Source organism: Ruditapes philippinarum, unplaced genomic scaffold (assembly GCF_026571515.1).
Source record: "Ruditapes philippinarum isolate M1 unplaced genomic scaffold, ASM2657151v2 ctg756_1_1_1_1, whole genome shotgun sequence".
Classification (NCBI taxonomy): domain Eukaryota; kingdom Metazoa; phylum Mollusca; class Bivalvia; order Venerida; family Veneridae; genus Ruditapes; species Ruditapes philippinarum.
The window spans coordinates 393,273-421,067 of NW_026864914.1; the positions used below are offsets into that span (position 1 = coordinate 393,273).

Here is a 27,795-nt window from a genome sequence, read left to right on the forward strand (position 1 = left end):
TGCATGGTTTTTGTTGTTTTGTTTTTATCTTCATCATTTATTTTTATTTTAAACATTTACATATGTACTGTACTGACATCAATAAAACAGCAAATGAATTTAATGATCCCATGACGCCATACTTCATGTATTTGAAATGAGCAAAAAAATGTTTTGTGTTGTTTATTTGAGCATGTAAATATATATTTTTGTTCTATTATTTAGAAATAAATACAAATTTTTATTTGAATAAAATACTGAAAATTGAAGACATATGTACTGCTTTATGTACCTTCAATGTACTTTTGTCTTGTAATAAAAATGTGTAATTTGCCCATCCATCAAAGAAACAAATCCGTGAGAAATTAACTAGATAAACATGTATGTAAAAGACGTAAAACACAATTAGTTTTATATCATCATCAACTTAAATAATGCTGAATGTGTTAAATGAACCTGTCCTGCGTTAATTTAAATACTTCATTTTGTTTGTGAATGTGGTTTTAACATTGATCCAAAGGATGTATGAGTCATGACACACCTCTGTGATTTGGCTTGTATGTTAAACCCGTTGAGGTTATGATATCTACTTGTGTATTTTTAGTAAAAATCTAACAAATGCAAGTGACAAACAGTAAAATGTCACCACGCCCCCTCTTTGGAAAGCGCGTTACCTCTTGTCGAGGCAGTGCTTCATCCACTGATAAAACGTTTTGGAGCCGCACCTGAAATATTAAATATACAACATGTACAACCAATTGAAGAAATTCTGGTCCGTCTCTACGGAGTTGCAAGCTCATTTGGCTCTGTGCTTGTGGAACAGACGCAATAATATCATTATTTGTATTGAATAATGTTAAATTTAACGTTATTGCAAGATAATTTACGTATATCTTAAATTGCCAATAGATGTGTAAAATATATAAACAAAAGTCAAATTGTGACAAATTATTTATAGTTAACTAAATGTACAAATATTAACAATCCAGTTGTACTTACAATGTTTTATGCAAATAATTTATTTTATACCTCTTCATAATAGGAATTATTAGCCCTGTCAAAGTGTGTGTTTATGATAATTAGTGGAACAAAAAAACGAACTAGATATTAACAATTTTCGCAAAAATGAAAAATTCAAAGGGTAGTATAAAAAAAGATACAAACATAGGGACGAGAGGTGTGACCCTTGTCATATTCAAGAGGAACAACTATTTAAGGTTTAAAGTAATACCGATACATTATTGATATGAATGTATATGAAATTCTATATTTAAAAGAGGATGATACAAAAATAAAAGTAGTAAATTTTTGCACATTGTTGAACATGATGTGAAAGACTATAAGGTACAAAAATATTCACACAATTGGTAATCATTGATTTTTAGAGAAGATAAGGCTTAATTTAATATTGAAAATAAACATTTTTAGACACAAATCAATGTTCAAAGAGGTGATTATTCTTAAAATATAAGTGCTAGAGTTATGAATTTGGTCATTAATGACACGGCTGATGATCAGTCACATACATTTGAAGTTGGAAGTAAAGTGCTTAATAACACATATGTGAGCAGTAAGTTTCTAAGGGTCTTTGACATATATTGTCAACCAAAAGCATATTGTTATATTGTAAGAGTTGAACTTAAAAGTTATGAAGTTTTAATATAAAATCCTTCATAATATTTTTTTCAATACAAAAGTGAAACATGGTTTTTGGACTCCCGGTATTCATTAAAAATGTTGGCCCTTTTATTCATCATTCAATGGATTTTTTTTAAAAGTTTTAAGGGACTATTTATGAAGCTTTTTTTTAGTAGAGAATCTTTTCATTGAAAAAAATTTTCGTTTATTTTTTTTGCAAAGTTATGAGGAGCCGTTTTTAATCAGTTGAATGTAATTTAAATTAAAAATTAAATTGCCGGAACAAAGTAGTAGTTGTTTTTTTTTCAAATTTCCCTCATGAAAGGGGTGAAAAAAATTTTTTAAATGACAAGGGTTTTTGGGTACGAGAAAAAATTTAAAATATTTAAATAAAAAATTATGCTCTTTGGGAAACCCACCGGGAAAAAAGGCAAAAATTTGATATCAAGTTTATCCCGAAAATTAAAGTGTAAATTTATTTTCTTTTATTTGCGTCACAACCATAGGGGGAAAAAAATTACTCCCCTTTTAAATGTTCGAGGGGTTTAAGATAAAATTTCAAAAAAACCAATAAAATTAACTTTTTACATTTTTATTAAATTATCAATTAATTGCCCTTTTTTTTGAGTCTTGTTTTTCCGTAAAATTTTATGCTAAATTTTATTTTGATGTGTTAAAAAAAATCTTCTGTTTTTTAAAGTTTTTTATTTTTTCTTGTATAAAAAAGTCGCTCCAATTAAAACAAAAAAATGGCATTTTTTTTTCCCTTATCTATTCCTGGTTTAAATATAAAATTTTTTCCGACTTGTCTTAATAATTTTTTGGTTTTTCAAATACAAATGTACGAAAGGGTTTGGGGTGAGCCTTTGCTTCGCGTTTTTTTTTAAAAAGTCAAAAAAATAAATTATTAAAAATTTTTTTTTTTTCAATTGTGAATTATCTAAATTTTAAATTACCAAAACAAAAGTGTATTAAAATATAAAAAATTTTCTGATCGAATGATAAAAATTTAGTTTTCTTATGGTTGATATGATTATAAAAAAAACTATATTTTAACGGGACCATTTTTGAATACCGTTATCTTTAATAAAGGGTTAACAAAAAAGTTAATACAAAACAAAAAAAAAAAAAACAAACAAACATAAAAAGGTTTTTTTTGGGGTTCCCCCTTTCCTACGTTAAAAATAAAATTTTGAAAAAAATTTGTTATAGGGGCGTAACCCTTTTTATTCTTATATTTATAAATCAACTTTTATAAGTAAGTTTATGTATAAAAACGAAATTATTTAAAATTTTTTGAAAAAATTATATCGTTTGGGTTTTTAATTTGTTAAAGGCATTATCAAAAAATTTGAAATTTGTTTTATTTTTCCGTAGAGTTATTGTTATATTAAAACCATTTAACAAATCTTGCCGTGTGGTGGCGGGGCTGTGTGTGTTGGTGTGCGTGTGCGTTGGGGTGGTGTGTGGTTTTTTGGTTTTTTGTAAGATTTGACCATTTATGAAGGTATCCGGAGAACCAAAAAAAAGGGGCCATATGCCCTTGGGTGCTACCCAAATGGCCTCAGGGGGGGCCGTTTAAACCAAAAGGTTTTATTTGAAAAATTGGAAAACCCCCTTTGAGAATTTTTGGGGGTTTAAAAATTTTACTATACACAAATTGAAAAAAATGCTTTTGCCCCCCCCCCCCCCCCCGCAGGCAAATTTTAACCCCAGGGTTTTTTTTGAACAAATTGGGGAGAATCCTTGAAATGTTTCATGCTAAAAATCTCATTGCCTTTGGGGTTCTTTAAAAAAAATTTTTAATTTTTTTACCCCTATGTATATAGGGAAATCAATGACCCCTGGGGACGGGGCCATTTTGACCCCAGGGCTTTTATTTGTAACAAATTTTGTAGACACCTATTAGAACATGTTTTATGCTTATATCTTAGCTCTAGCTCTTTGGGTTTTCTTTAAAAAGAATTTTTTTTAAGTTTTACTATATACATATAGGGAAAATTCAATGACCCCCTGGGGCGGGGGCCAATTTTGACCCCAGGGCTTTTTTTATTTGAACAAACTTGGTAGACATGATCAAGAAGATGTTTCATGCTTAATATCTTAAAGGTCTAGCTCTTTGGGTTCTTTAAGGAGAAGATTTTTTTAAGTTTTTACAATATTGCATATAAGGGAAAATCAATGAACCCTGGGAGCAGGGCCAATTTTTGACCCAGGGGCTTTTATTTGAAACAAAACTTGGTAGACAACCCCATAATGAACATGTTTTTAAAACACCAAATATCTAAGCTCTAGGCTCTTTTGGGTTTTTTTAAGGAGAAGAAGATTTTTTTTAAAAAAGTTTTACTATATGCATGTAGGGAAAAATCAATGACCCCCATGGGGCGGGGCCAATTTTGACCCCAGGGCTTTTATTTGAACCAAATCTTGGTAGACACGTATTAGGAAGATGTTTCATGCTTAATATCTTAGGGGTCTAGCTCTTTGGGGTTCTTTAATAAGAAGATTTTTTTTTTAAAGTTTTTACTATATTGCATATAAGGAAAATCAATGACCCCCATGGGGGCGGGGGCTCACATATTGGACCCGGGCTTTTCAGATTTTGAACAAACTTGCGCATAGACTACAACATCCATTAGAACATTGTTTAATTGCCAAAATATCTAACCTCTAGCTCTTTGGGTTTTTTTGTAGAAGAAGATTTTTTTAAGTTTTTACTTATATGCATAATATAAGGAAAATCAACTGACCCCCCCTGGGGCGGGGCCAATTTTTTGACCCCAGGGCTTTTATTTGAACAATCTTGGTAGACACTTATTAGAAGATGTTTTTCTTGCTTAATATCTTAGGTCTAGCTCTTTGGGGTCTTTAAAGAAGAAGATTTTTTTTAAGTTTTTACTATATGCATATAGGGAAATTCAATGACCCCCTGGGGCGGGGCCAATTTTGACCCCAGGGCTTTTATTTGAAACAAAACTTGGTAGAACATTCCATTAGAACATGGTTTTATGCCAAATATCTAAAGCTCTAGCTCTTTGGGTTTTTTTAGAAGAAGATTTTTTTAAAGTTTTTACTAATATGCATATAAGAAAATCAAATGACCCCCCTGGGGCGGGGCCAATTTTGACCCCAAAGGCTTTTATTTGACAACAATACTTGGTAGACACTCAATTAGAAGATGTTTCATGCTTTTAATAATCTAAGGTCTAGCTCTTTGGGTTCTTTAAAAGGACGATTTTTTAAGTTTTTTACTATATGCCTATAGGGCAAATCAATTGACCCCTGGGGCGGGGCAATTTTGACCCCAGGGCTTTTATTTGAACAAACTTGGGGTAAGACACTCACTAGAGATCGTTTTCATGCCAAATAATCTAAGCTCTAAGCTCTTTGGGGGTATCTAGAAGAAGATGTTTAAAGTTTTTTCTTTTGGTTGCCATGGCAACCAGAGTGTTCTGCATGGAATGAAATTCTTTGAACAACTTTGTTAAGGCTTCACACAAGGAACATCCTGTGAAGTTTCATTATGATCTGCCTTATGGTTTCTAGAGGAGATGTCGTTTGGAAAAGTGTGAAGTGGACAACGGACGACGACGACGTTTACGAGGACGACGAAGAGTGATCCTAATAGCTTCACCCCTGAGCATATGCCTCGGTAGCAAAAAACTAAAACTGTTCTTTTAATTAAAACCCCCTATTTCTATTCTTTCGGGGTTTGTAAAAGGGGTAAAAAATTTGTACTATAGAAAAAAAACCTATGATGGCAATGAATACAAAAAAATTGTTAAAGTATCATGGAAAAATAAGTTTTAAAAATTTAAAAAAGAAAAAATAGTTTAAAAAAAAATAACAAAAAAAAATGTTTTAAAAAAAAAAAAAAGAATGGTTTTTTCAGTAAAATTTCAAAATTTCACTCTTATAGTTTCAGCCCAATCACAATCTTAAAAAAATGCGTAAAAAAACTTAAAATAGGTTTTGAATTTTTTTTGAAAATTTTCCAAAGTGAAAAACAAAAACTCAAAAAAATAAACCTTTTCAACAACTGAATTTTTTTTTTTTGACAGGTTGTGTAAAGTTCTGTTGAAAACCGGACTTTTCCCCAAAAAAAGTTTTTCATTTACATAGTATTTTTTTAAATTTCCCAGCTTTTTGGTAACCAATGCGTTCCAAAAAAGAGTTTTGGAAAATATTATTTGGTGCGTTGCAAAACAAGTTTAGGACTTTCTGGATACGCGTATTTCTTAATTCACTTTCTTTAAAAAGCCAAAAATTGGGTTGCAAAAATCCAAAAGTGAGATTACAACGCAAAACTAGGATTTTTGTGGGGGCCTGAGTCAGAAAATTTGCGAATGTCTTTTCTCAAAATTTAACTGCGTTCTACATTGGGCTTAAAAATGGTTTGGAATCTTGGCCCCCGTCTAAATAGGCACCCAAGTTTTTATGAATGACTTTTGAATTTTTTCCCGGGATATAAAATTTTTTTTAATTTAAATTTACCAAATTGGTTTTAAAAAAAAATTCTGTCTTTTGGGTGTTTTTTTGGGTTTTTTGGATTCATATATTGATGATTACAACTGTCTTCAGTTGTTTTATAGCTTTATTTCTTGGTCAATGAAGTTGGTCAAAAGCGTTGACTAAAATGGGGCATAAAAGCGCCGTTGGATTGGGGTATCAATCAATGGGTTCCGAATTGAGAAAAGAGCGAGGACTAGACAGCTCCCTGAGGTCACTGCTTCCAGAAATGTGGGTCGATTCGTAAAATTAACCCGGGCCGAAAATACGGGGTGGGGTCGCCCCCGAAACCGGTACCTTACCCGACTGTGAAACCCGTGGGTTTTAAAATGTTGGGGTAAAGGGGTTGTAAAACTCCCTTTATCTTTGCTTTTAGAGCTGTGTTTTTCTCCATCCGCTGAAGTTTGAAAAGCGGGAGTAAAGCAGTTCATGAATGATGACCGATGCTGATTGTTTTTTGGGGTAAAAAATTGGGTTCGACATGGTTTTTAGTCTGAAGACCCGGGGAAAAAAGTAAGTTACTAAAGGCTGTGTTTGAAATTGAAATTCAAAACCGCTTCTTAAAAAGGGGGTTAAAGTTCCTTTTTCCCAGTGTTAAAATACGCTTTAGAAGAGATAGATTGACTTTTGGAAAGGGTTTGGAAAGGCTTTAGATGGACTTTTATATTTTGGGGGGGATTAAAGTCACTCACCGTTTTGGTTTTGTTCACAATAAGGTTTCCCCTGTGTTTCTGAAAGTCTCGAATTTTAAAAAGGGTTAAATTTTTTTGCATTTGGAATGAAGTTGGGAAATCTAAAGTGATTTACAAAATTTTAGCTTTTTGTCCCTAAAAAAAACTGCAATTCTAGTAGCCCACCGTCATTTGTAGACTGTGGCATAGGATTTTCAGCTTTAGTACCAGTTAATTCGAAATTTAAACCATAGAGTTTTTTTGAATCACCTTTGGCATTTACAAATTTTCTCACTTATAACTAGTTTTTTCTCAGAATCAATGTCTTTACAGTATCTATTTCGTGCTTCTTTAAATTTCTTGAACTTGTTCTGGCTCTTTGTACTTTCTCCAAATTCTCTCTTTTTTCCGAACAATACGCTTAGATTCCAATATTGACTCATTGAACCAAGGTTTTTGAGTTCTGCATATCCTAGTTTGTTTCTTTGTTGGAGCATGTTTGTCGATAACAGATTGGATTTCTGATTCAAACAAGTTTACAAAAGTATTGACATCTTCACTTTAATTTCGGTTTTACAAGTCAAAGTAACACCGCCACCAATTTTGTTCTTGCGGTTTGCAACACTGATTTTGTAACCGTGTTGATTGAGATCAGACGTTTCATACTGATGTTGTTTTTCGTCAGAATACCATGTTTCAGTCAACAAAAGCAAAGTCAATTCTTTGTTCCCTCAAATACTGGCCAACAAATTAATCCTTGTTAACAACAGATCTACAGTTAAGTGTAAAACATGACACTTTTTCACCAATTTGAACACGCGTGTTTTGTATTAAGGGATATTTCAAATTGTGTAGGTTTGCACAAGAAGGCTTAGTCAGGATTTAGACATTTACCACCACGTTTGCTCCTTTTGTGTGTTTTGGGTTGATGAGATGTTCAGCTTATGTATAACACCGTGTACACAATGGTCTAATTTTATGAAGTTGCCAATTACTCGAAACCGTTAATCCTATTTTCAATAGCTGGTCACGACAATACCTGTACTTTTGATTTATGGTTGGCTGGTTAATTGATTTCAATCATGTTCGAAAATATGTATATTTTTCAAAAATCTGTAACTTTCACCCATCCTAAACAATTTGAAAAGTGTTATTGTTGCTAGTTAAATACACATAAAATCAAAAATCTTCGTTTACAATGTTACAAAATTTTACTTTTAGCACTTTTAAACCCTCAAAAAAAAAAGTTAAAAACCAAAACAGAAAAAAATTGCTTTTCGGGACAAATATAAAGAAAAAGGAACAGGTACGGGGAAAAAATTTTAAAAATGCAATGTTTTTGGAAAAAGCAAATTTATAAAAGCCAATAAAAATTTTTTAAAACAATTTTTGTGTTGAAAATTTTTGGGAAATTCCCTCTTAAAATTAAAATTAAATATAAAAAGTTCACTATATTAAAAATAGCATCATTGCAAAATCAGCATGGGTTTTCTCAAGGTAAAGGGAAAAAGACTGTAAATCTAAACAAGTAAAAACTTTCAGAATGACCTTCAATTGGGACCCAAAACTCATAAACGATATTAGTTATGAAAATCAAATTAAAGCCTTTTTAAACACAATGAATACATGTAAAATTAGAAAATTTTATACAACAGCAAAAATTACTATTTTCAAAACACTTGTTTACCAAAATTGACTTCCACTAAGCTAATTTTTTTTAAGCTAAAATCTTTTGAATTCATTGGTGAGAAGAGACAAAGTTAGGCGGCAACTACGTAAACTGAAGTTAGGCGAGAACTACGAAAATTGAACTTAAGCGGCAACTACGAAAGCTAATGTTAGGCGGGAACTACGAAAACTAAAGTTAGGCGGGAACTACGAAACCTGAAGTTAGGCGGGAACTACGAAATATGCGGTTTATGATTGATAGGCATTAATATATACTTAAACTCAATAAAAGCATCGTGGGTAAAAAAGATAATAAATGAGGAAAACAATGGTGACTGGAAATTTATCTTTATGAACGAGATAAAGTTTAAAGGTGGAAACAAACAAGATGGAGAGGGCGTAAACATTTAAAAAAGATATTCTTGAATGTTATAATGAAAGAGTGGTATAGAATAAATTATACAGTTATTACGGGAAACAATATAAAAACATATAATTTTGAACAATAGTGAAATTAAACATGGTGTCAAACTATTATGTAACACCTCTTGGATAACCAAAATTATTTTGTATATTTCAGATTAATGTATATACGACACATAATTTCAAAACATTCGAACAAATACAAAGTCAGATTAATATAAAAAATAAATGAATATTTGTATTACTATAAAATAATTGCCGCACTACTTAAAAAGCTTATCACGAATGCTTTTGAAAACGATATCAAATATATTTTTACTGCAGTTTCTAACACAGACTTTAAGAACGTAAGCAAACTTCTCACATGGATTCAAATAAAAATAATAAACAAGGTGAAAAAGTAAATCTGAACTAAAATGGGAGCAAAAATTTAACAACAGCAATAAATATTTCTGAATCATCTTTTTTTTTATTACAAGGACACTGAACTTAAAAAATGCATATACAAGTTTATTCATATATATATGTCGCCACAGACTGTTGTCCGAATCAACTTTATGTTCTTTGTGTTCCTCTGCCATTTAAGACATCGGTCATTTATTTTGAGAATGCTTTTATACACTAGTATTGAAACAAAGTGTTTAGAATTATAAATATCAAATACTTTGAAATAAATGTGAAAAAAAGACTTTATGCTTATTCATGATAAAAAATTAGTGAGCTATATACTTTTACTTGCAAATTACCACATATACAAATAATTCAAATCAATTATCCCAAAATTTGAACAACTTAGAATCAAGTAAGAACTAAGCTAAAATCACGTATTAAACTTGAACAAATAATAGTGTTTTAAAAAGAAAATTATAATTTAGAAATATTCAATAAAACCTGGTAACCTTTTTTTCACCTAAATAAACGACTCATTTATACGTGTGCAAAGACTAACAAATCCCAATCTTTTGCCGATCGATGATGAAAAAGTCTGTATAAAGGCCGCTATTCCATAAGTACGTGATCCGTGACCCGCGTCAGTGATCCGTGTCCGGGCATGTCCGTGGGTATTATTCCATAGGTTCGTTATTTTCTTTATTTTTAATTAAAGTAAGCGCATGGAAAATTATTTGTAGAAATGATTTTCATTCTAATACAAAAACAATTGTAAATCAAAGATTAGGTAAAACATTGTTTTCAGGGGTTTTTCAAAAAAACACTTTTTAGAAACCAAAGCCCAGATGTTTTTTTTTTTTAAATCTGTCTTGTATCATAAATTTATTTTTCTCCACCCCCCTTTTGGGTAGTCTTTGGTTTTTTTTTTCGAATGTAAAGATTAATTTCGTTCGACTTTTTGTAGGGATGGAATGTCTGATTCCCGCCCGAAAAAAATGTCTCTGCGAACTCGGGGATGCGTGCGGGCGGATGGAAAAGGGAAAAAAGGGATAATTAACTATTTTTGTTTGCAATCGTAACGGACCGATGACGGCGCGACTTGATACGTTAAATGAATGGGCCTAAGGGTGTATGCTGTGATAACCCGCGCGTTTAAAATTTTCAGTTTTTAAATTCTGCTTAAAAATTTGGGTGCTGCTTTAATGAAAATTTAATCCCAAAAAAAGCTTAAAAAACCGTAGAAAACGCGACTCCCAGTTAAAGTGTGGTTCCAGTAAATTGATATTTTGATGATTTTTTTTGGGGTGTTGCTTTTGTCGAAATTGGTTTGTATGTTTAAAACTGTGGTCAAGGTTGGTTTTTTAAGCAAATCTAAAAATTTAAGGTTCTTTCCCAAAATGTTTTTAACAAAATATATTAAATAGTTGGCCCGTTTTGAAATGTGTCCTTAAAAGGGGCATGGCATTTATGTACGAGCCTTTTTTAAAAAGGGAACAACGTCTTATTGGGGTTGGTACCCAATGTTGGGGCTCTTTGTCCATTTTTTAATAAACGTTTGTAAAATTATAAATCACATGTTTTGTTTAATTGTAGGTTTTATGATGATTTAAGAGTAGATATTATTAAGTAGTCTAGAGCAAAATAGCATGCCAATTTATTCTTTGAAATGCAGATTCTGATATGTATATTTACTTTTTTTCCAATAAAGATAAAAAATAAGATATTGTGCCAAAACCTGTAAAATATTTTAGACAGACGTGGTTTAAAACATTGTAAAATAAAATTTTGCAATAGATGCGGAATGGTTCACCACATCCTTTTATTACCTTATAAATTAATCTTTTTTATTACATGTCAGAAACTTCTTTAATGAATGTGATCCGAGGTTTTTATCCGTGCCTTTTTTATTTTATTTTGACTTACCATGTTTAGTTTAGATAAACTGTTTAATTTTAATGTTAATTTCTCATGACCCATTTTCTTTATATTCCAATAATGGATTTTGCAAAAATTGTTTTAATTTGTTTTAACATTTAATATGTATGTTTTCATCAAAAGTATAGTAAATTTTTAGAAGAAAAATTTAAATAAAAGAAATTTCTTCCTAAAATATATACTTTCTTTTTCCCATCCAAAAAAAAAACCAACCAAATTTGAGTTAAAAGGAAAAAAATTTTTACCCATAAAATTTTCTTTTAAATTTTATAACCCGCGTTTATGCCAAAACCCGTTTTTAATTTTGAAAAAGGGGGTTTCCCCGGGCCTATTTTTTCAAATGGACGGGGAAAAAAAAATTCCAATTTCCCTTAAAATTTTTTAAAAAGGGGTGGGGAAAAAAAAAATTTCCCTTTTTAACCCCCTTAAAATTAAAATCCAATTTTATGAAAAAAAAATTTTGTTTTTAACCAAAATAAACTATTCTTAAAAAAGTTTTTCCCAAAAACGAATTTTTCACATTTGAAAAAGTAAAAAAAATTTAAAAAGTATTCTTTTAAAAATTTTTTATTATACTATTTTAAGAAACCCAGAAATTTAAAAAATAGTAAACGTGAAAAAGGGAAACCCCCCAAAAGGACCCTGTATTAGTCGACAAATGTAAAGTGAAACATCGAACCTCTACATTTAACGACTGTATTGTCAAAGTAATGTATATTAACACACAACATGCTGATTACAATTAGGAGTATATTTAATAGTTACGAACAAAGGGAAGTCATTCAAATTAGTTATATATGTTGTAAAGCCTGTAGAATTACCTTTCCTTATCAACAGCAATTGGTACGTTATCGCTCGTTCTATAGATACATGGCATTTTGCATAATGATAAATTGAGCGGACCGTTGGTAACGCGCGCAACTTGTAATCCTTGAGCCTCTGATTCGTGCCTGGCACCTCTACAAACACTTCTAATGATCTCCCGGGTGAAGCTTAATAAACCGATGTCCCATGTACCGGTTCTTTTCACCGGGCATGTAAAAGAACCAGGGCTAACTCTGGAACTGGACAACTGCTGCAACTACCTGGAACATTACAGATCACTCTTCAGAAACGTTGCAGATATGGGTAACAAAATGTGACAGTAAAGAAGCCGGAATGAGTATAGTATGATTAAAATAAACCACTTCATACCAAAGAAGGTCCAACAAAATGTTAAAACATGATAGGGTCAATCTTAATGTCTTAAATTTCATAAAGAACGTAGAGTGCTTCTGTTGTCATTAAAGCTGTTGCTGTTGAAACAGAAAGTATAACTCTAGTTCGTCCATTTGATATCCGTGTACCAACATTTGAGATAATGACCTGGTCTAAGACATACAGTTTAGTTATGCTTACATTTTTTGTCAATAATAATGCCATCTTTACCTTGCCGGATCTCCTTAAATGTGTTTTAACAATGAGCTAGTCTTATTTATAATAAAAGTTTACAAAATAAAGATGACCATATCACGTAATGCATGTTGTCATTTTTGGTGGCTGCAATCCATTTGTTTGTTTTTTGTTGTTGTTTTTTTTTTTCGAGAAAAAAAACTAAATAAACCCTTTATGATATACAAATACCGTAATTCAAAAAAAATTGTGATAATAAATTGAAACAAAAAAAAAACAATCTTAAAGAGATGGGATGATGGCACAACTGAACAAGCCTTTCCTTTTAAAAGTAAACTTTATTATGGTTTTCGCTTTGATAAGGGGGAGATTGTAATTCTGCACAATCTGATTAAAAAGATATTAGCGTGACCATATACGAACTTATTTCTGGTAACAATTCACACAGCCAATCATCGGCGAGCTTTCATATTTTTGAAAGCGATGTGGTGTCTTAACCCTGGGAAAGCCAATACAGGGCAGATAATATTCACGATTTTGAGAACAAACATTGAGATGTCCAGCTAGCCGACAGGTAAACTGGCAAAACAACCTTGCCCTCCATTTTACGAGTAATTTGTTAAAAAATATTTTCAACATTTTTTTTCTAACAAAAATCAACAATTTGTTTAACTTCCACGTATAACTGTGTTTTGATACTTCCTCTAATGCCTATGTAAAACCAGTTTAATTTAATGACTATGTAAAAATAGCTTTCTCTGGAAATCTGAATTATAAAGAAAGCGAAACATATACCGTCGTCATAAGATCTACATTAAAGAAATAAAAACTTTAGTCAGATTGCAATTCTGCATTAATTCTAATCGTATGCAAATCGGTTATGTACGGGCTTAGTGGTTCTTTTGTCAGATATAAAGTATTACTTATTATAACATTTTGTAAAACTGATTTACTATGTTGAAGCTGTTCGCTGTTACAAAATACATATACAATTTGACAATTTACTTGAATGTCAGGGAACATTCTATATCTGATAAAAGATTCATTTAAGCCTGTGTGTAGGGATCAGATTCCTGCTAAGCCTGCGCTAAATATCATTACAATTGTTTAGGAAATAATGTTTTGCAAAGCTGATTATATGGATAGATTATAAATATATCCCACATTAGTTAAAATGTTTGAATTAAGTCACTTTATTTCTTAAGACATTTCACATATTTCTCTATCACGACACACAGCACAAAGCAAAGCAAACGCAAAATTTTATGAAAACATAGAATCAAATATTTCATTTTTTTAAGATAAAAGTGCAGTTTTCATTAACATTCAGCATGGCATAACTGAAAGGAATTAGTCTATAATGGAAGGTTTGTAATACATTAAATAATTACTTTGATAGTAATTAGTATTAGACATTACAACAAAGCACGATAGAATTATATACAAATGTTGTTGGCAAGTCCAATGTATATGCTTCGATATTAGTTATAGAAGAGCAGCGAAACTAGAGACTGATTTAAGCAAAGGGCGTAGCTTCCTAGTATAAACCAGATTGCCGAGTGTTTTGTTGTTCTTTCTTTTTCTTTGTTGTATATCATAGGCATAAATAAAAAGACGTTCCCTTTCGTCACAATATGAAACCCTAGACAAAAGTAACCAATGAACGAGCATCTGAATATGACATTTCTATCGTTATCTCTTTCTCTCTCGTCCAAGACAAACTAAGCTAGTCAATGGAAAATCATAGAGTGAGGGTAATTAATATCTGCACTCAATTTAACGCACTGTGCAAGTATGTGTGTACGATTTAATTCTGGCACATTTTAAACAGAAAGGCGAAGTATGTGGTTTTTATCAACTCGAAATTTCGGCTTAGTTACATTACAAGATTGGACAAAATTATGAGTTACCAAGAGTTGAGATAGGGAGTTCGGTTGAACGATGGAGATGGGGAAACGGAGAAACGGGTGCCTGGACAAACTATTAAAGTTAAACTTAGACTTATTTAAATTGTTCTTTTAAATACATAGGTTTTCTGTCAATGTGCAACAGCTACACATGAAAGAAAGTGTCTTGAATTCGATCCTTTGCTTTCACCGGCAACCAATGTAAGCCGTGCAATGTAAGTCGAAATTTCGAGTTTATAAAAAACATGCACCTGGCACTCATGCTCTTCCATAGAAAGGTCCCAAATCTATGATACAATATATATCTATAAAGCAGATAATTAAATGTTTATCATTCATCATATAAAGTTTTATGCTAAATGACTTGAAATTTTTAGCAATATTTTAAGTGAAAACACAAAAAAATATTTTAATTTTTTAAAGTTTTTATCATTATTTGAAATATTTATGGAAAATGTGCCTATTGTAGGACAATATACTTAAAGACTTTTTAAACCAAGTGAATTATAAGTCAATTTTTTGAATTTGAATGCCTTATAACAATCCTACATATTGTGTTAGCATGTCAATTAAGTATCTTTTTTATTCTCAGAAATCAAGGCAGCAACACAACAAGACACGAAAATAAGACGGATTTATGAGAATATAGAACAATAAATTTTATTTTAAACAAATGATAATAGTTTACATACGTGCTTAACATCATTGTATAGAGTAGCACAACACGCCTATAACCGGATAGACATCTCATAAAAGAAAACTCAAAATTTCATTTCCTTTAATGAATTTTGAAACATTTTACAGTTTTGTTGAATATATTTACACCAAATTTGTTATAGAATTAATAAAATTTAAAATAATTGAGAAGAGCAAAGTAGTGACGTTAGATCAAGCACGTATCCTCACCAATCGTGAATCATCGACATTTCCCGTATACTCCGGATAAGAGGCACGAATACACATCAATGTAAGAGTATCCTAAACTTTCATTTCTTCTGTCTTAGAAATTTTAGCAAAATTACCATTGCAACATAATCTATGATAGTCTGATACAAATCAAAAACAGAAATCTATCCTTTCTTGCTTAAAAACTGTAACGCAGTGTCAATATTAAGAGTACAGCGTTTAATGTTTGAAGGAAATACATTGCAGTAATCTGTTGTCGATCTCATATGATATTTTAAACAAAAGTAATGACGTTTTTGGTGTTTAATATGGAATTGGCCGTGAAATACGCTCGAAATATCCTGGAATCTTTTTTATACCATGTATATTTGCAAACAAATAACATAACCTTTCTTAAAAAAAACATTGCCGTGATTACATTGTATTTAGTTGATTCGTAAACATGTGTACTTTTCAAAGCTAATGAATTAATCACGTGTCATATAAAATGTTACATATTTACCAAAATTTATTCAACTTCCGGCTATTGAAAGGCATGCGCATTGAAATATTAAACTCCCATAAAGTGCAAATAATGCAAAATTAATTAAGTAAAACCGTAAAGTTATAAATGTCATTGTTACGCATAAATAACTTTAAAACACCTATCTCTTTCTTCAAAAGGATTTTGCCCAGCATGGAATGATTATGAAGGTTAGCTAATGAATTATTCTTTCTCAGTCACCTTTTTAATTAGTGTATTAAGGCTACGAATGCATAGCTTTTAGACAAAAAATAAGGGCAAAACTGAGTTGGTGTTATTTTTAAAATAAATAGAAAAACTTAGGTTGCCAAGTGTTTTGATCTGTAAGATAATAGATGAAAAGGAATTATTTAGGAACGTCCGACACGGCGAAATGTTCAGTTTGACAGTAGACCGGAAAATGCAGAAGTTTCATTTTTTCCTTTGAGAGCGTGATTTTTATTCAGAGTTCTTTCCTGTCCTGTGACTCAGTCGCTCTAATACTGTGACTTAGTCGCTCTATAAATATTGTCAGTTGATTACAAATCATGTGGTGATTTTTTAAATCTTTTTTAAATAGCTGTGTATGTTCTTCGATCTTCTTATGAATTGAATTGTTGTATTTACTAGAGATGTTTCTCTGTGTACATAATTCACGATACTTAATATGTCACCAATATCAATTCTGTATTATAAAACAAAATAATATATTGTATCTAATCACTATTTCATTTGATCTTTCTACTCTGGCAGTAAAATTTTAATTTGGCCTGAACTGAGTGACCAAGATTGCATAAATATTTTCATAATGACACAGGACATACATGTACGAGTATATACTCGCATATGTATATATTACATATATAAAGAACTGGTATTCAACAGCGATATATTGGACATAAATGTATGTATTGTTGGAAATTTAATAAATGAAACAATAGAAACAATTTTGTAAATATAGGCTTTTTTTAAAAATCTTTCGATTAATTTGACTAAAGGATCGGGCCTCAGTACCACAACATAGTTATAAAATTGGAAGCACAGGCTTGCAGTTTCCATAATAATATTTTGATCTTACAGTAGTCATGTTTCACATCAGAACGAAGCCTGAAAGGCGTTTCTGTGATTTTTTTTACTCTGCGGATGTTCTTATTTTATTGCTGATCCATTCCAAATATCAAAACAGGACTGTCAATATGAATGTCTGTGTAATAAAGTACAAGAAGCAATCATTTAAAACTTTGCTGATACTAAAATATATGTATCGTTTACAATGTAATTAATATTCCAGCAGGCAGATGTCATGTTTCCATTTCACTTTTTTAGAAGTTTTTGATGTTTGGTCGTGACAATGCGTCTCGCACAATATAAGACTGTCATCTCAACCCTTTGCCATTTGAATGTCATACATAATAAAGTAACACGGTGAATGAACTTCGTACCTGACCAACCTTAAACTTGTAAATGAAAGTAGTGCATCTTGTATATGTGCGAGGTCTATGAAGTTGGCAACTCCAATTAAAGGGTTGTCAGAAACATATAGGAATTGGTTCACCAGTTGTTTAAATTGTGAAAAATGTGAAAGTAAAGAACAAATTTACATAAACCCTATAAACGCGGAATTGTCCTAACTGCAAATTTTATGTAACGTCACTATTTTGCATAACTATTATTTTAATATTAATTGATGTGTCATGTATTTTGTTCATTGTACTTTAAATTGTTCATTAAAGAAATCTTTTAAACCTTGAAAGTTACGGTTGTCTTGAAAATGAGAATAATGCAGAAATAATGATACTTAATTGTGAATAATACATTAATTTCATCGCATGGCATGCCATGACTTCATAAGACATGGGGAATGTAAAATGTTTTATTATACTGTTATACATTTGATATTTTAATGATCTGTTCTTACAAAGAACAGATTGTGGCTTGTCTGCTAACGTCATGATATGCGTGTCCTTTAGTTTGATTCGTTTATTTACAGTAAGCGGAAGCGTCTAGAATAAATAAGAATAGATTAAATTGTTTGAAATCATGCAGTATGCTGTATTTAAATAATATAAATGTCTTCGTTTTGTTTATTATCCGTGATGGTGTTGGGAGTGTACCCACCAGGTCACGCTAGTAAGCCACATTGAATTCATCGGTGAACACAGTTCAGCCAACGCATCGTTCCTGGGCAGGCTGTCAAGCATTTTACTATCACAAGTTCCCTAGGCACTGATCACTTCTATACATCCCATATATATACAGTGCAAATGACCGAAGAAATGATATCAGGCACCGTCCGAGAATCGAACCCGGGTCGCACGATTCACAGTCCAACGCACTACCTATTGAGCTAACCGGACGGTCATTGTTTATTAACCTTTACCTGCTGTATTCTTAATGAACTTGTCCAGATTTATATTTGAAACAGTACGTACAAAGTTACATGGATTTTGATATCAAAATATAGAATAGTGGTACCATAAATAAAAGTCTAGTCAGAATGTACGCATGCGCGGAATCGGCCTGGTTCTATACTGGTGTCTATTTAAATCTTTTCCGGTTCCAGAGATGTATGATTTCTTGATATTTTGTATAAAACTTGCCATTTTGTAATTGTACTTTTGTAGGCTTTCCAAATATTTGCGATATGGCTCTTCATGGAGGTCAAATGCAGCCATGCCATGGTGCACCCTCTACCCAGCCTTCCTATAGAGCTTCAGGAAACATTGGATACTTGTCAGTCAATCGGAGATCTCAGCAAGCAATCAGGTAAACTAAGGTTTTCTCACTGCCTATTATTACATTAGTAATAAACAAATTCTGCTTTAAATTTTGTATCGTACTTACAAGAAAGAACAAATTATTTTAGCATTTTTATTAAAATACTTCGACAGAAATACAACCATTAATCTCTGATTTTTATTAAAAAACGGAATATTTAACAAATACAAATGTATATGTGATTTTGATTGGCAGTAATCCTCTACTTTTAAAACTGTTTGAAATACTCAAACTAGCTAAGATATCATAGATTTACTTTAAATATATACATGTACAGTAATTATGTCCAGTTTTGTTTGTGTTGTAACAGTAAATGTATTGAAGATGAATTTCACTTTGGTTGTGTTTGCCGTTGATACTCACAGATTAGAAGAAATATTTTAATCATTTTAAATATGCTAATTAATATCTAGGTTTAAATTTTATGAAATATTTACTTCTTTCAATAATAACGACATTATTTATGGGGCAAAAAAATTAAATGAGACATTAGTACAAGTAATTCGAAACTTTTAATAATTTTTTGACGTAAACTTCACTTGGGTGATTTTTAATTATTGGTATATGTTACAATATAGTAATATTACTATATGTTCTATACATGTATATGTGGAATGTTCATGTTTATCACTTATGTGTAAACAGGTTGATTTAATTCATGTACTTATGCATCAGTCTAATGAAATGTTTGCCATACACGTGCTGGAACTGAAAGTAATTTTCTTTTCCATAAGTATAAAATCAGGCTAGCACCGCATCCACTCATTCCATTAAACATGCTCTAAGTAATAGTTATAGTATATGAAACGAGTTAGTTACGAGGATATATCAATACAGTTTTCAAATGCTCATTGATGTTTACTGAGTATAATGGGTTAGTTAGAACAAAAAGTTAAGACCATGCGTATCTCAATGTTTGTATGTTAATATTAAAATCAGTGACGCAAAAATCAAAGCAGTTCAAAACCATCTAATAGATTTAGCATTCACTGGAATCATCGTACCTTTCATCACAAGCTTTATTTAGACACATTTTTTGTACTTACAGGTCAACTGGTACTATGGTCATCCATCCAACAGTACGTCTCCAAATTTTTTGTTTGTGATCTAAACTTGACAAAACCAGAATCCAAACTATTTGAATCTGCCATGTACGAAATATTGACACCTTTAATGGACAATAATTCAACGTACGCAAGACAGAAACGTCAAGCAGCTGTCAGAATAAGGTACGAGATTCGAACCATACCGGTCAGTGAACGACAAAGATACTTCCGGGCATTAAATGAAGCAAAGAATGATAGGGTATGTTTCTTTTATAATAATTCAATTTTCTTATTTTGTAGTGCGTTACTTTCGTGAGGTGTCAAATACTTTTCAAATTTGCAAGAATAAAATTGCAATTGCAGATTGACGACATTGTTTTATATTGACGTATGAATATTTGTATACAAGTTTTTTAATCATATGTGTTCCATTTTAGAGATTGACACCAAACGTTTATGACGTCATCGCAAGATTACACTCTGGCCAAAATATACGCCGTGCTCATATTGGTCCGGCATTTGTTGGTTGGCATCGACTTTACTTGTTCATGTAAGTTATAGGTATTGCCCACTCTAAATGTACGAGTATCTTATTTTCATGTGGATCAACCATTAGATTGGCAAAGCAGTACTATCTGGTTTTTCATTTAAAGACATTTTTCAAACTAAAATTCGTTAATCGAGCTCAGGGGATACAACGTGTATTCGAAACGCCTATTCGGTGATAAATTCGTTTACATGAGAACAATTAGCATTAAATGTATAAAAATTAATAGAGCTGTCATCGATATAAACGATATCGATATACCGTTGATATTTTTCTGTCGATCAGTAATCGAAACACTTTTTTTAAAAAATCGTCAGAATGGTGACAATACGCCAGTGCGACAGTATGATGGTGACAACACGACAGTGCGACAATATAATGGTTATAGTACGACAGTACGAGAGAGAAACACGACAGTACGAGGGTGACTGTCGTATTGTCACCATCGTTATGTCGCACTCTCACCATCGTACTGTCGTATTGTCACTATCATTGAATTGTTTTGATTTTTAAGTAATTTCGTCATTTCCGTGTTTAATTTAGAGTGTATATTGGATGCTCCTAAGCTTGAAGGAACTTGTGAAACTTAGAACATATGTTGGCGTTTTACTAAAAAATCTTTACTTTATCAAAGATCAAATACCAAGGAAATCGAAAAAAAACAGAATCAGAATATATCTATATAAATAAAGAGTTTTATGAAAAACATTTAATCGCTAACCTATGCCTTCATAATTTGAGCCGCGCCATGACAAAACCAACATAATGCGTTTGCGACCAGCATGGATCCAGACGCTATCAGTTTCTCTACTTGTAATATGATTGGTAAGCGAACAGCATGGATCTTGATCAGACTGCGCGAATACGAAGGCTGGTCTGGATCCATGCTGGTCGCAAACCCATAATGTTGGTTTTGTCGTGGCGCGGCTCAATTGTATTTCAATAGAACAGGCCTAATCTAGATTTTTTTTTGATTGACTTATTTGTAAAATATAGTATTTTCTTAAAAGACCTAGACCATGCTCAACAGGAAGGCGACAGTACGGTGATGACAGCACGACATTACGATGGTGACAGTATGACAGTATGATGGTGACAATACGACAGTACGATGGCGATGCGCGACAGCAGAATGTTGACAGTCCGTCGTACTGTCGTATTGTCACCATCGTACTGTCGCACTGTTATCATCGTAGTGTCGTGTTTCCCAGAGAAAACGCGCTGTCCCGAACGGAACACCGTATGTATGAACAAAACATGTATTTTACAAAAAAATCATTTAAACAGGTGAATTAATATAAGAAATTAGTGGTATTTTTGATATATCGGTGTATCGCCGATATTTGTTATCAGATAGCGATGTATTGTTAATATCCTTTGCACTGAAACTAATAGCTATCAATGTTTTAACAGACTAAACTGTTCACTACACTTGTTTTCATTTCAGATTTGAATCCCTGTTGAGGTTGTGGTATGATCCAGAAGTTACAATCCCTTATTGGGCATCATATTTGGACGATTTTATGTTTGATCCTACTCAATCACCGATATGGAGCGACGAATTCTTTGGAAACGGATTCGGTAATGTTAATAGTGGACCTTTTGCAGGATGGGGAATTAGACGAAATATTGGCGGCGGCCCTCTAATGTCATTGGCTGCAGTTAATAGAGTAATCAGTCGAAACTTAAACGAGGAAATACTGTTACCATTAGCCAGGTTTGACAGCAATTTGGAACAAATCCATGGTGGTCCGCATAATTTTGTTGGCGGAACAATGGCTAACCTAAACAGGGCTGCGTTTGATCCGATATTTTTCTCACACCATTCATATGTTGACTACGTTTGGGAACAGTTTCGAGTACGACAACGTGCTAGTGGCACGAATCCTGAAACGGATTACCCATTCGTTGCAAATGACCCTCGTTACCGTGTTGAACATGCACCTGACGCTAATGCAGGTTTCACAGACGTTGGTGGAAGTCCAACGGTTCTTGGTCTTCAGCTTTCAGCTCTAACACAAAGGATCGGGTACAGTAACGCATTTTTTGACTTGGTTCAGTATCAAGAAAATCCTGCATGTCCAGACTGCGACGGATCACCATATTTCTATTGTGAAACAAGCATGAATGAGTGCGTTTCTTTAACAATTGATGAAGTTGCAGCAACGATTGGAAATACAAATGTACAAACAACAACACAAGCTATACCAGCCGCAACTACTGTTGATAACTCGCTGACTGTCAATAATAATCTTCAAACCCCCATTGATAATTCACAAAATCCGTTTGGTAATGAGCCTGTCAACAGCAATCTTCAGAACCCAGTTGATAATTCACAAAATGCGTTTGTTAATGAACCTGTTAACAATAATCTTCAGAACCCAGTTGATAATTCTCAAAATGCCTTTGGTAATGAACAATTTATTGATAATAATCTTCAAAATACTATTAGTCAACCCCCTGTTGATCATTCTCAAAATGCCTTTGGTAATGAACAATTTATTGATAATAATCTTCAAAATGCTATCAATCAAGTTGATCATTCTCAAAATGACTTTGGTAATGTACGACATGTTAACGATCATCTTCAAAATGAATTCGGTAATTCTCAAGCTGCCATTGTTAATCGACAAACTGTTGTTGATAATTCGTTTATAGATGTTGGTCATTCACAAGCTTTCAATGATAATCAACACAGTAATATTGATAACTCAAACGCTGTCATTGATCGTCCTAACATTGCAGTTGATAATTCTCACTTTGCCATGAATAACGTACATACAACTAAACCGCCACCAACGACAAGAGGTACACCAGTTCCGGAAACAAAACCTCGAAGTAAATATATACCTCGACCTCGAGGCAACTGTGGAAGATATGAACTTATCCATGATGTTAATATGAAGGAAATGACTGATGCCGGAGATTGGGCTTACATTCCATTTAACGTCGTCTCTAAGAGACCCGATACGATCATCGGATTCGATTCGTACTCGCTGTACAAACCTAAAAACGCATGGGCGAACGAAACATTACTTGGCTATAAGTATGAATTTCTAAAATCTGGATACCAGTACGAATTTGAAGGTTGCAATAATAGGCAAGGTGCTGTCGGTAGAATCAGTGTCGTATCCTGGGGTATTAACTACGATGGACACGCGGAAGAATATGTAGTTGTCGATAACAGATTTGGTGTGTCGCAAGGTAATGGATTTTTACCTGTAAGAAAACCGACAGCCAGTACTCCATCCGAGTTTATAGCCGCAGCGTATGACTCTTGTGGCAGGGTTTGTAAGCCTTATCTTAATTCTAAAGTATATGGTAGTATTAACATGAATTTTGGAGGAGGGTTTAAAGTTACGAGTGAAAGCCCTCATCAGTACTCGAATTCTTACGAAGAAGCAATGCTCGGTATATGGGAGGTGAATTCTCCTACATACAGCCCGATCATAGATTATACCGATCTGCCCATAACATTTTTCTGTGAGTACACCAACAAATGGTTGTGGGATAAGCCAGCACCGACAACCACATCGACAACTACGACGACGACCACCACCACCACCACAACAACGCTTCCCCCGACAACAAAACAACCGGCTTACCAACCGAAAGTGAATAATGAAAAGGGAAACGGCTGGATCAAATTCCTAGCCCAAAAATATGGAAATGGTAAGAATACTGGAAACAACTACATTGCCCAAAAGCCAGTTACTTATGGAGAACGAATTTCAAACAGTAAGCCTATATTTCTTTTATACATTTGTAGATCATTTTTGCCTCTTTTGATAAAAAGATTAGTCAATCTATCGGATAATGCTGTACATATGATTTCTAAGCTTTTTTTTTGTTGAGTTTTACAATATTACGGAAAGGACTCAATTTGTCTGTTACGACCTGTCCTTGAATAAGATGTGGTCCTTCTTTCTAATAACATGTACCCTAAATATGTCCAAAAGAAGATCTAAAATATATATTGAGGTAGGTTTTTCATATGTATGACATTTAATCGCGATGGTCTCAAGAATTCCAAATATAGTACATGTTAAAATGAAAAATGCTAGTTATAAACGGAGGGTTTTGTAAAAATTAATATTAAAAATTACCATTACTTTTGCATTCTTTTTAAAAGTATTATGTTTTACTCTTAAAGCCTTTTATTAAACATAACTTCGTGTAAAATTAAATCGATAAGGATATAACGCTATGAAATTGTCTTAATCAAGACATGGTTTAAAATAGCTTGAAAATTATAATAATTGTTGCACTTAGACACTTTGATTTAAACTTTATATTAATAAGAACGAAAGCACAAGCAGAATGAAATTTTTGTATGTTAAAATTCGTGTATACAAACAGGGATTATTTCCAGGGATTTTGGGAACATGACCCATACCCACGGAATCGGGAATTTCAGCGGTGTTTTGTTAAAATTAGGGAATAAATGCATGACTGAAATGCTGCAGTGATTAAATGGACGCAAACAATTTTTGTCTATGATGGTATCTTCAAACATTTAAGTATTATTACCCTGAAGAAGTCCTTATTTGCAAAGATTTTATAATTTTTATTCAATATTTTTATTTTGTAACTTTTAATTGGGAATTTTTCCTGTGGATTGGGACAATAATATACTGTTTTCAATTGTTTTTAATTTGGAATATGAGCTATAACGGCTATAAAATAAGCCAAAAAAACCTGATACATTTAGACAAAATGAAAACTGTACAATAGGCTATTCATTTTAACTTTGTATGGTCTTAGTATATGATAAATGAAATATTTTAATTTAAAAAAATCGGGTAACTCAGCTTGTTTTCGAGTTACCTAATCTTTAATTTTAAAAAAAATATTCAAGGCAATCAAGGTTAGCAAGGCCATTCTTGCCTTTCTTAGAGTGATTGTACAAAATTTCAAGTACTGGTAAACAGTTGTTTGTTTATTTTTTTACCTTCTTTCTGAAATCAGTTTGGCCTTTTTATTCAGAATTTTCCGTCTAATTATTTTAAGTGCAAAAAAGGACAAAAATGATGCATAATATTCTACGAAAAATGAGTATAGTGACGAAGGAGATAATGAATACTCAATATTGTGCCCTTTTCCTGACTAAGCAAAACCTTAATAATAACGTTGAGATGTTTCGAAAACGAAACCGCTGACCCTTAGATTGTTTTGCTTAACTATTTCTGTTTAAATTCTAAGATTATGCAGCGTTTAAATGAAATTAATTATATATTTTTCCTGCTTTTATGTCATTAAGAAAACCGCGTTTTTATGTGTTTATGAAAAGCGCAGTATACGGCTTGAAGAAACAGGTTTTTTCACGCTCACGTTTTGTGTACCTGCATTCTGAGAACGTTACTCTTACTTGTTGATCTCAAAACCCATATTTGATTAAACAAATCATGGAACTTTGTCTATACATTTGTCATACAGGACTTATTCAAGCTTAAATTTTAGGACTTTGTATTCTCTTCACCTGTCTAACAACATTTAAATCATCAGAAGAATGCGTCCTTTGTTCGCCTGCCATGTTATTTTTGTTTTTCATTATTTTAAGTATTTCATTCAAACGTGAATAATTTAAGTTTAATTACATCATCATATAAACATTTCATTTTTGTTTCTTTGTCTAATTGACAATGAAATGCATGCACTTCTGAATTCATTAGTTCATGTACAAAACTAAAACAATTCATATAGAAAATATGTAGTGTATACCAACTTAACGTATTTGTATGTTTTAACTTTTAAGTAAAAGTGTAGCATAGCGTAGCGTAGCATGTCATATCATAGCATAACTTGGCATATCATAGCATATCAATTCATAGCATAGCATAGAATAGCGTAGCATAGCATAGCATAGCGTAGCATAGCATAGCATTGCATAGCATAATAGCATATCAAATGATATAATATCATATAGCATAACATAGCATAGCATAGCATAGCATAGCAAAGCAAAGCATAGCATATCATAGCGTAGCATATTATATCATATCATATCATAACATAGCATAGCATAATATAGCAAAGCATGGCGTAGCATAACATATCACAGCGTAGCGTAGCATAGCATAGCAAAGCATGCATAGCATAGTATAGCATAGCATAGCGTAGCGTAGCGTAGCATAGCAAAGCATGGCGTAATATAGCATATCACAGCGAAGCATAGCATAGAATTGCAAAACATAGCATAACATAGCATAGCATAGTACAGCATGAATGGGTGGACAGACGGATCAGGGTATTTTTCCCCCAATGACGTACTATTTATATCATTTGTTTTACTTTTAGCATGCGTGGTGGCTACAGACTGTGTAATTGACGTGCCGTGTAGAGGGTGCAGTGACTTTGAATATCAGTATTGTCGAGGGGAGAAGAAGATTGCCATATGTACATACGGACAATATTCTGTCACGGCGCTTACGGAAGCGTATTACAACCATTTTTATAGCAAATAAATATGTTTTTACAAAATATTTACTTGAAAAATAAAAATGATTTTGAGCTGAATTTCTCTGATTTTTTAAGTCAAGTCACTGAAATTTAAAAGGAAAAGAAACATTAAATGATAAAATTACAAGTATACACATAACAAATATTATAAATGTGCATGTATAAATGGTCTCATATTTGAACCAATATTTGCTCCGATCATGCTGAAATTTTCAATAAATACCGGGATTAAATATGATATGACATTAAATTTATCAAATCACATCACAAACACAAATGACATTCACATGCCCTATAAATGTGATGGAGCGCGAAAAGGCAATTTTGCAAAATGACGATATTAGTGACGTCATCATTTTGCAACATTGACTTTTTACGTACTATTACATTTATTAGACATGTGTGTAAAATTTGTGTTTGGAAATAAATGAATGGAATGTCATACCACGTGTCTCTTCTGTATTTATTGAAATTTTTTATTAATGCTATGAGACTATTTATTCATGCATAATTTGTTGCGTGTATTCCAATGGCATATTTCCATATTTCAGCTCCTCTGAAATAGAAAATATGGAATCCTTGCAGAACGCCCAAAACGGCAAAATACAAAATGTTACAGGCTCGGTTTGATTGAGCCTGTCCATTGGGCGGTAGTGGTAAGTAGAGGCTACCGTCCAAGCCCGTGGCACAGGCTTAAGCAGAATTCAACATTTAACAATGGTGAAATTTTGAATTTAGAAACATCAGCAAATGTGTTCATACGGCGGTTATCATAGAACCGGGACAACATATCTATACAAGTAATCATACTGTATTCATATATACCGGGACAACATATCATTATGGTAATCATACTGTATTCATATACACCGGGACAACATATCATTATGGTAATCATACTGTATTCATATACACCGGGACAACATATCATTATGGTAATCATACTGTATTCATATACACCGGGACAAACATATCATTATGGTAATCATACTGTATTCAATATATACCGGGACAACATATCATTATGGTAATCATACTGTATTCA

At 32.4% G+C, this 27,795-nt stretch overlaps 1 protein-coding gene across 1 annotated transcript; it reads left to right on the forward strand.

Moving 5' to 3' along the window:
• Positions 1-15,960: 15,960 nt before the first annotated feature.
• LOC132727259 (uncharacterized) lies at positions 15,961-27,659 on the forward strand. The gene is made up of 7 exons (XM_060712681.1): positions 15,961-16,111; positions 18,545-18,686; positions 19,747-20,003; positions 20,182-20,294; positions 21,739-24,029; positions 26,589-26,727; positions 27,302-27,659. Exons 1-7 carry the CDS (start codon positions 16,100-16,102, stop codon positions 27,378-27,380), a joined length of 3,033 nt encoding a protein of 1,010 aa, XP_060568664.1. The 5' UTR covers positions 15,961-16,099; the 3' UTR covers positions 27,381-27,659.
• Positions 27,660-27,795: the final 136 nt, after the last annotated feature.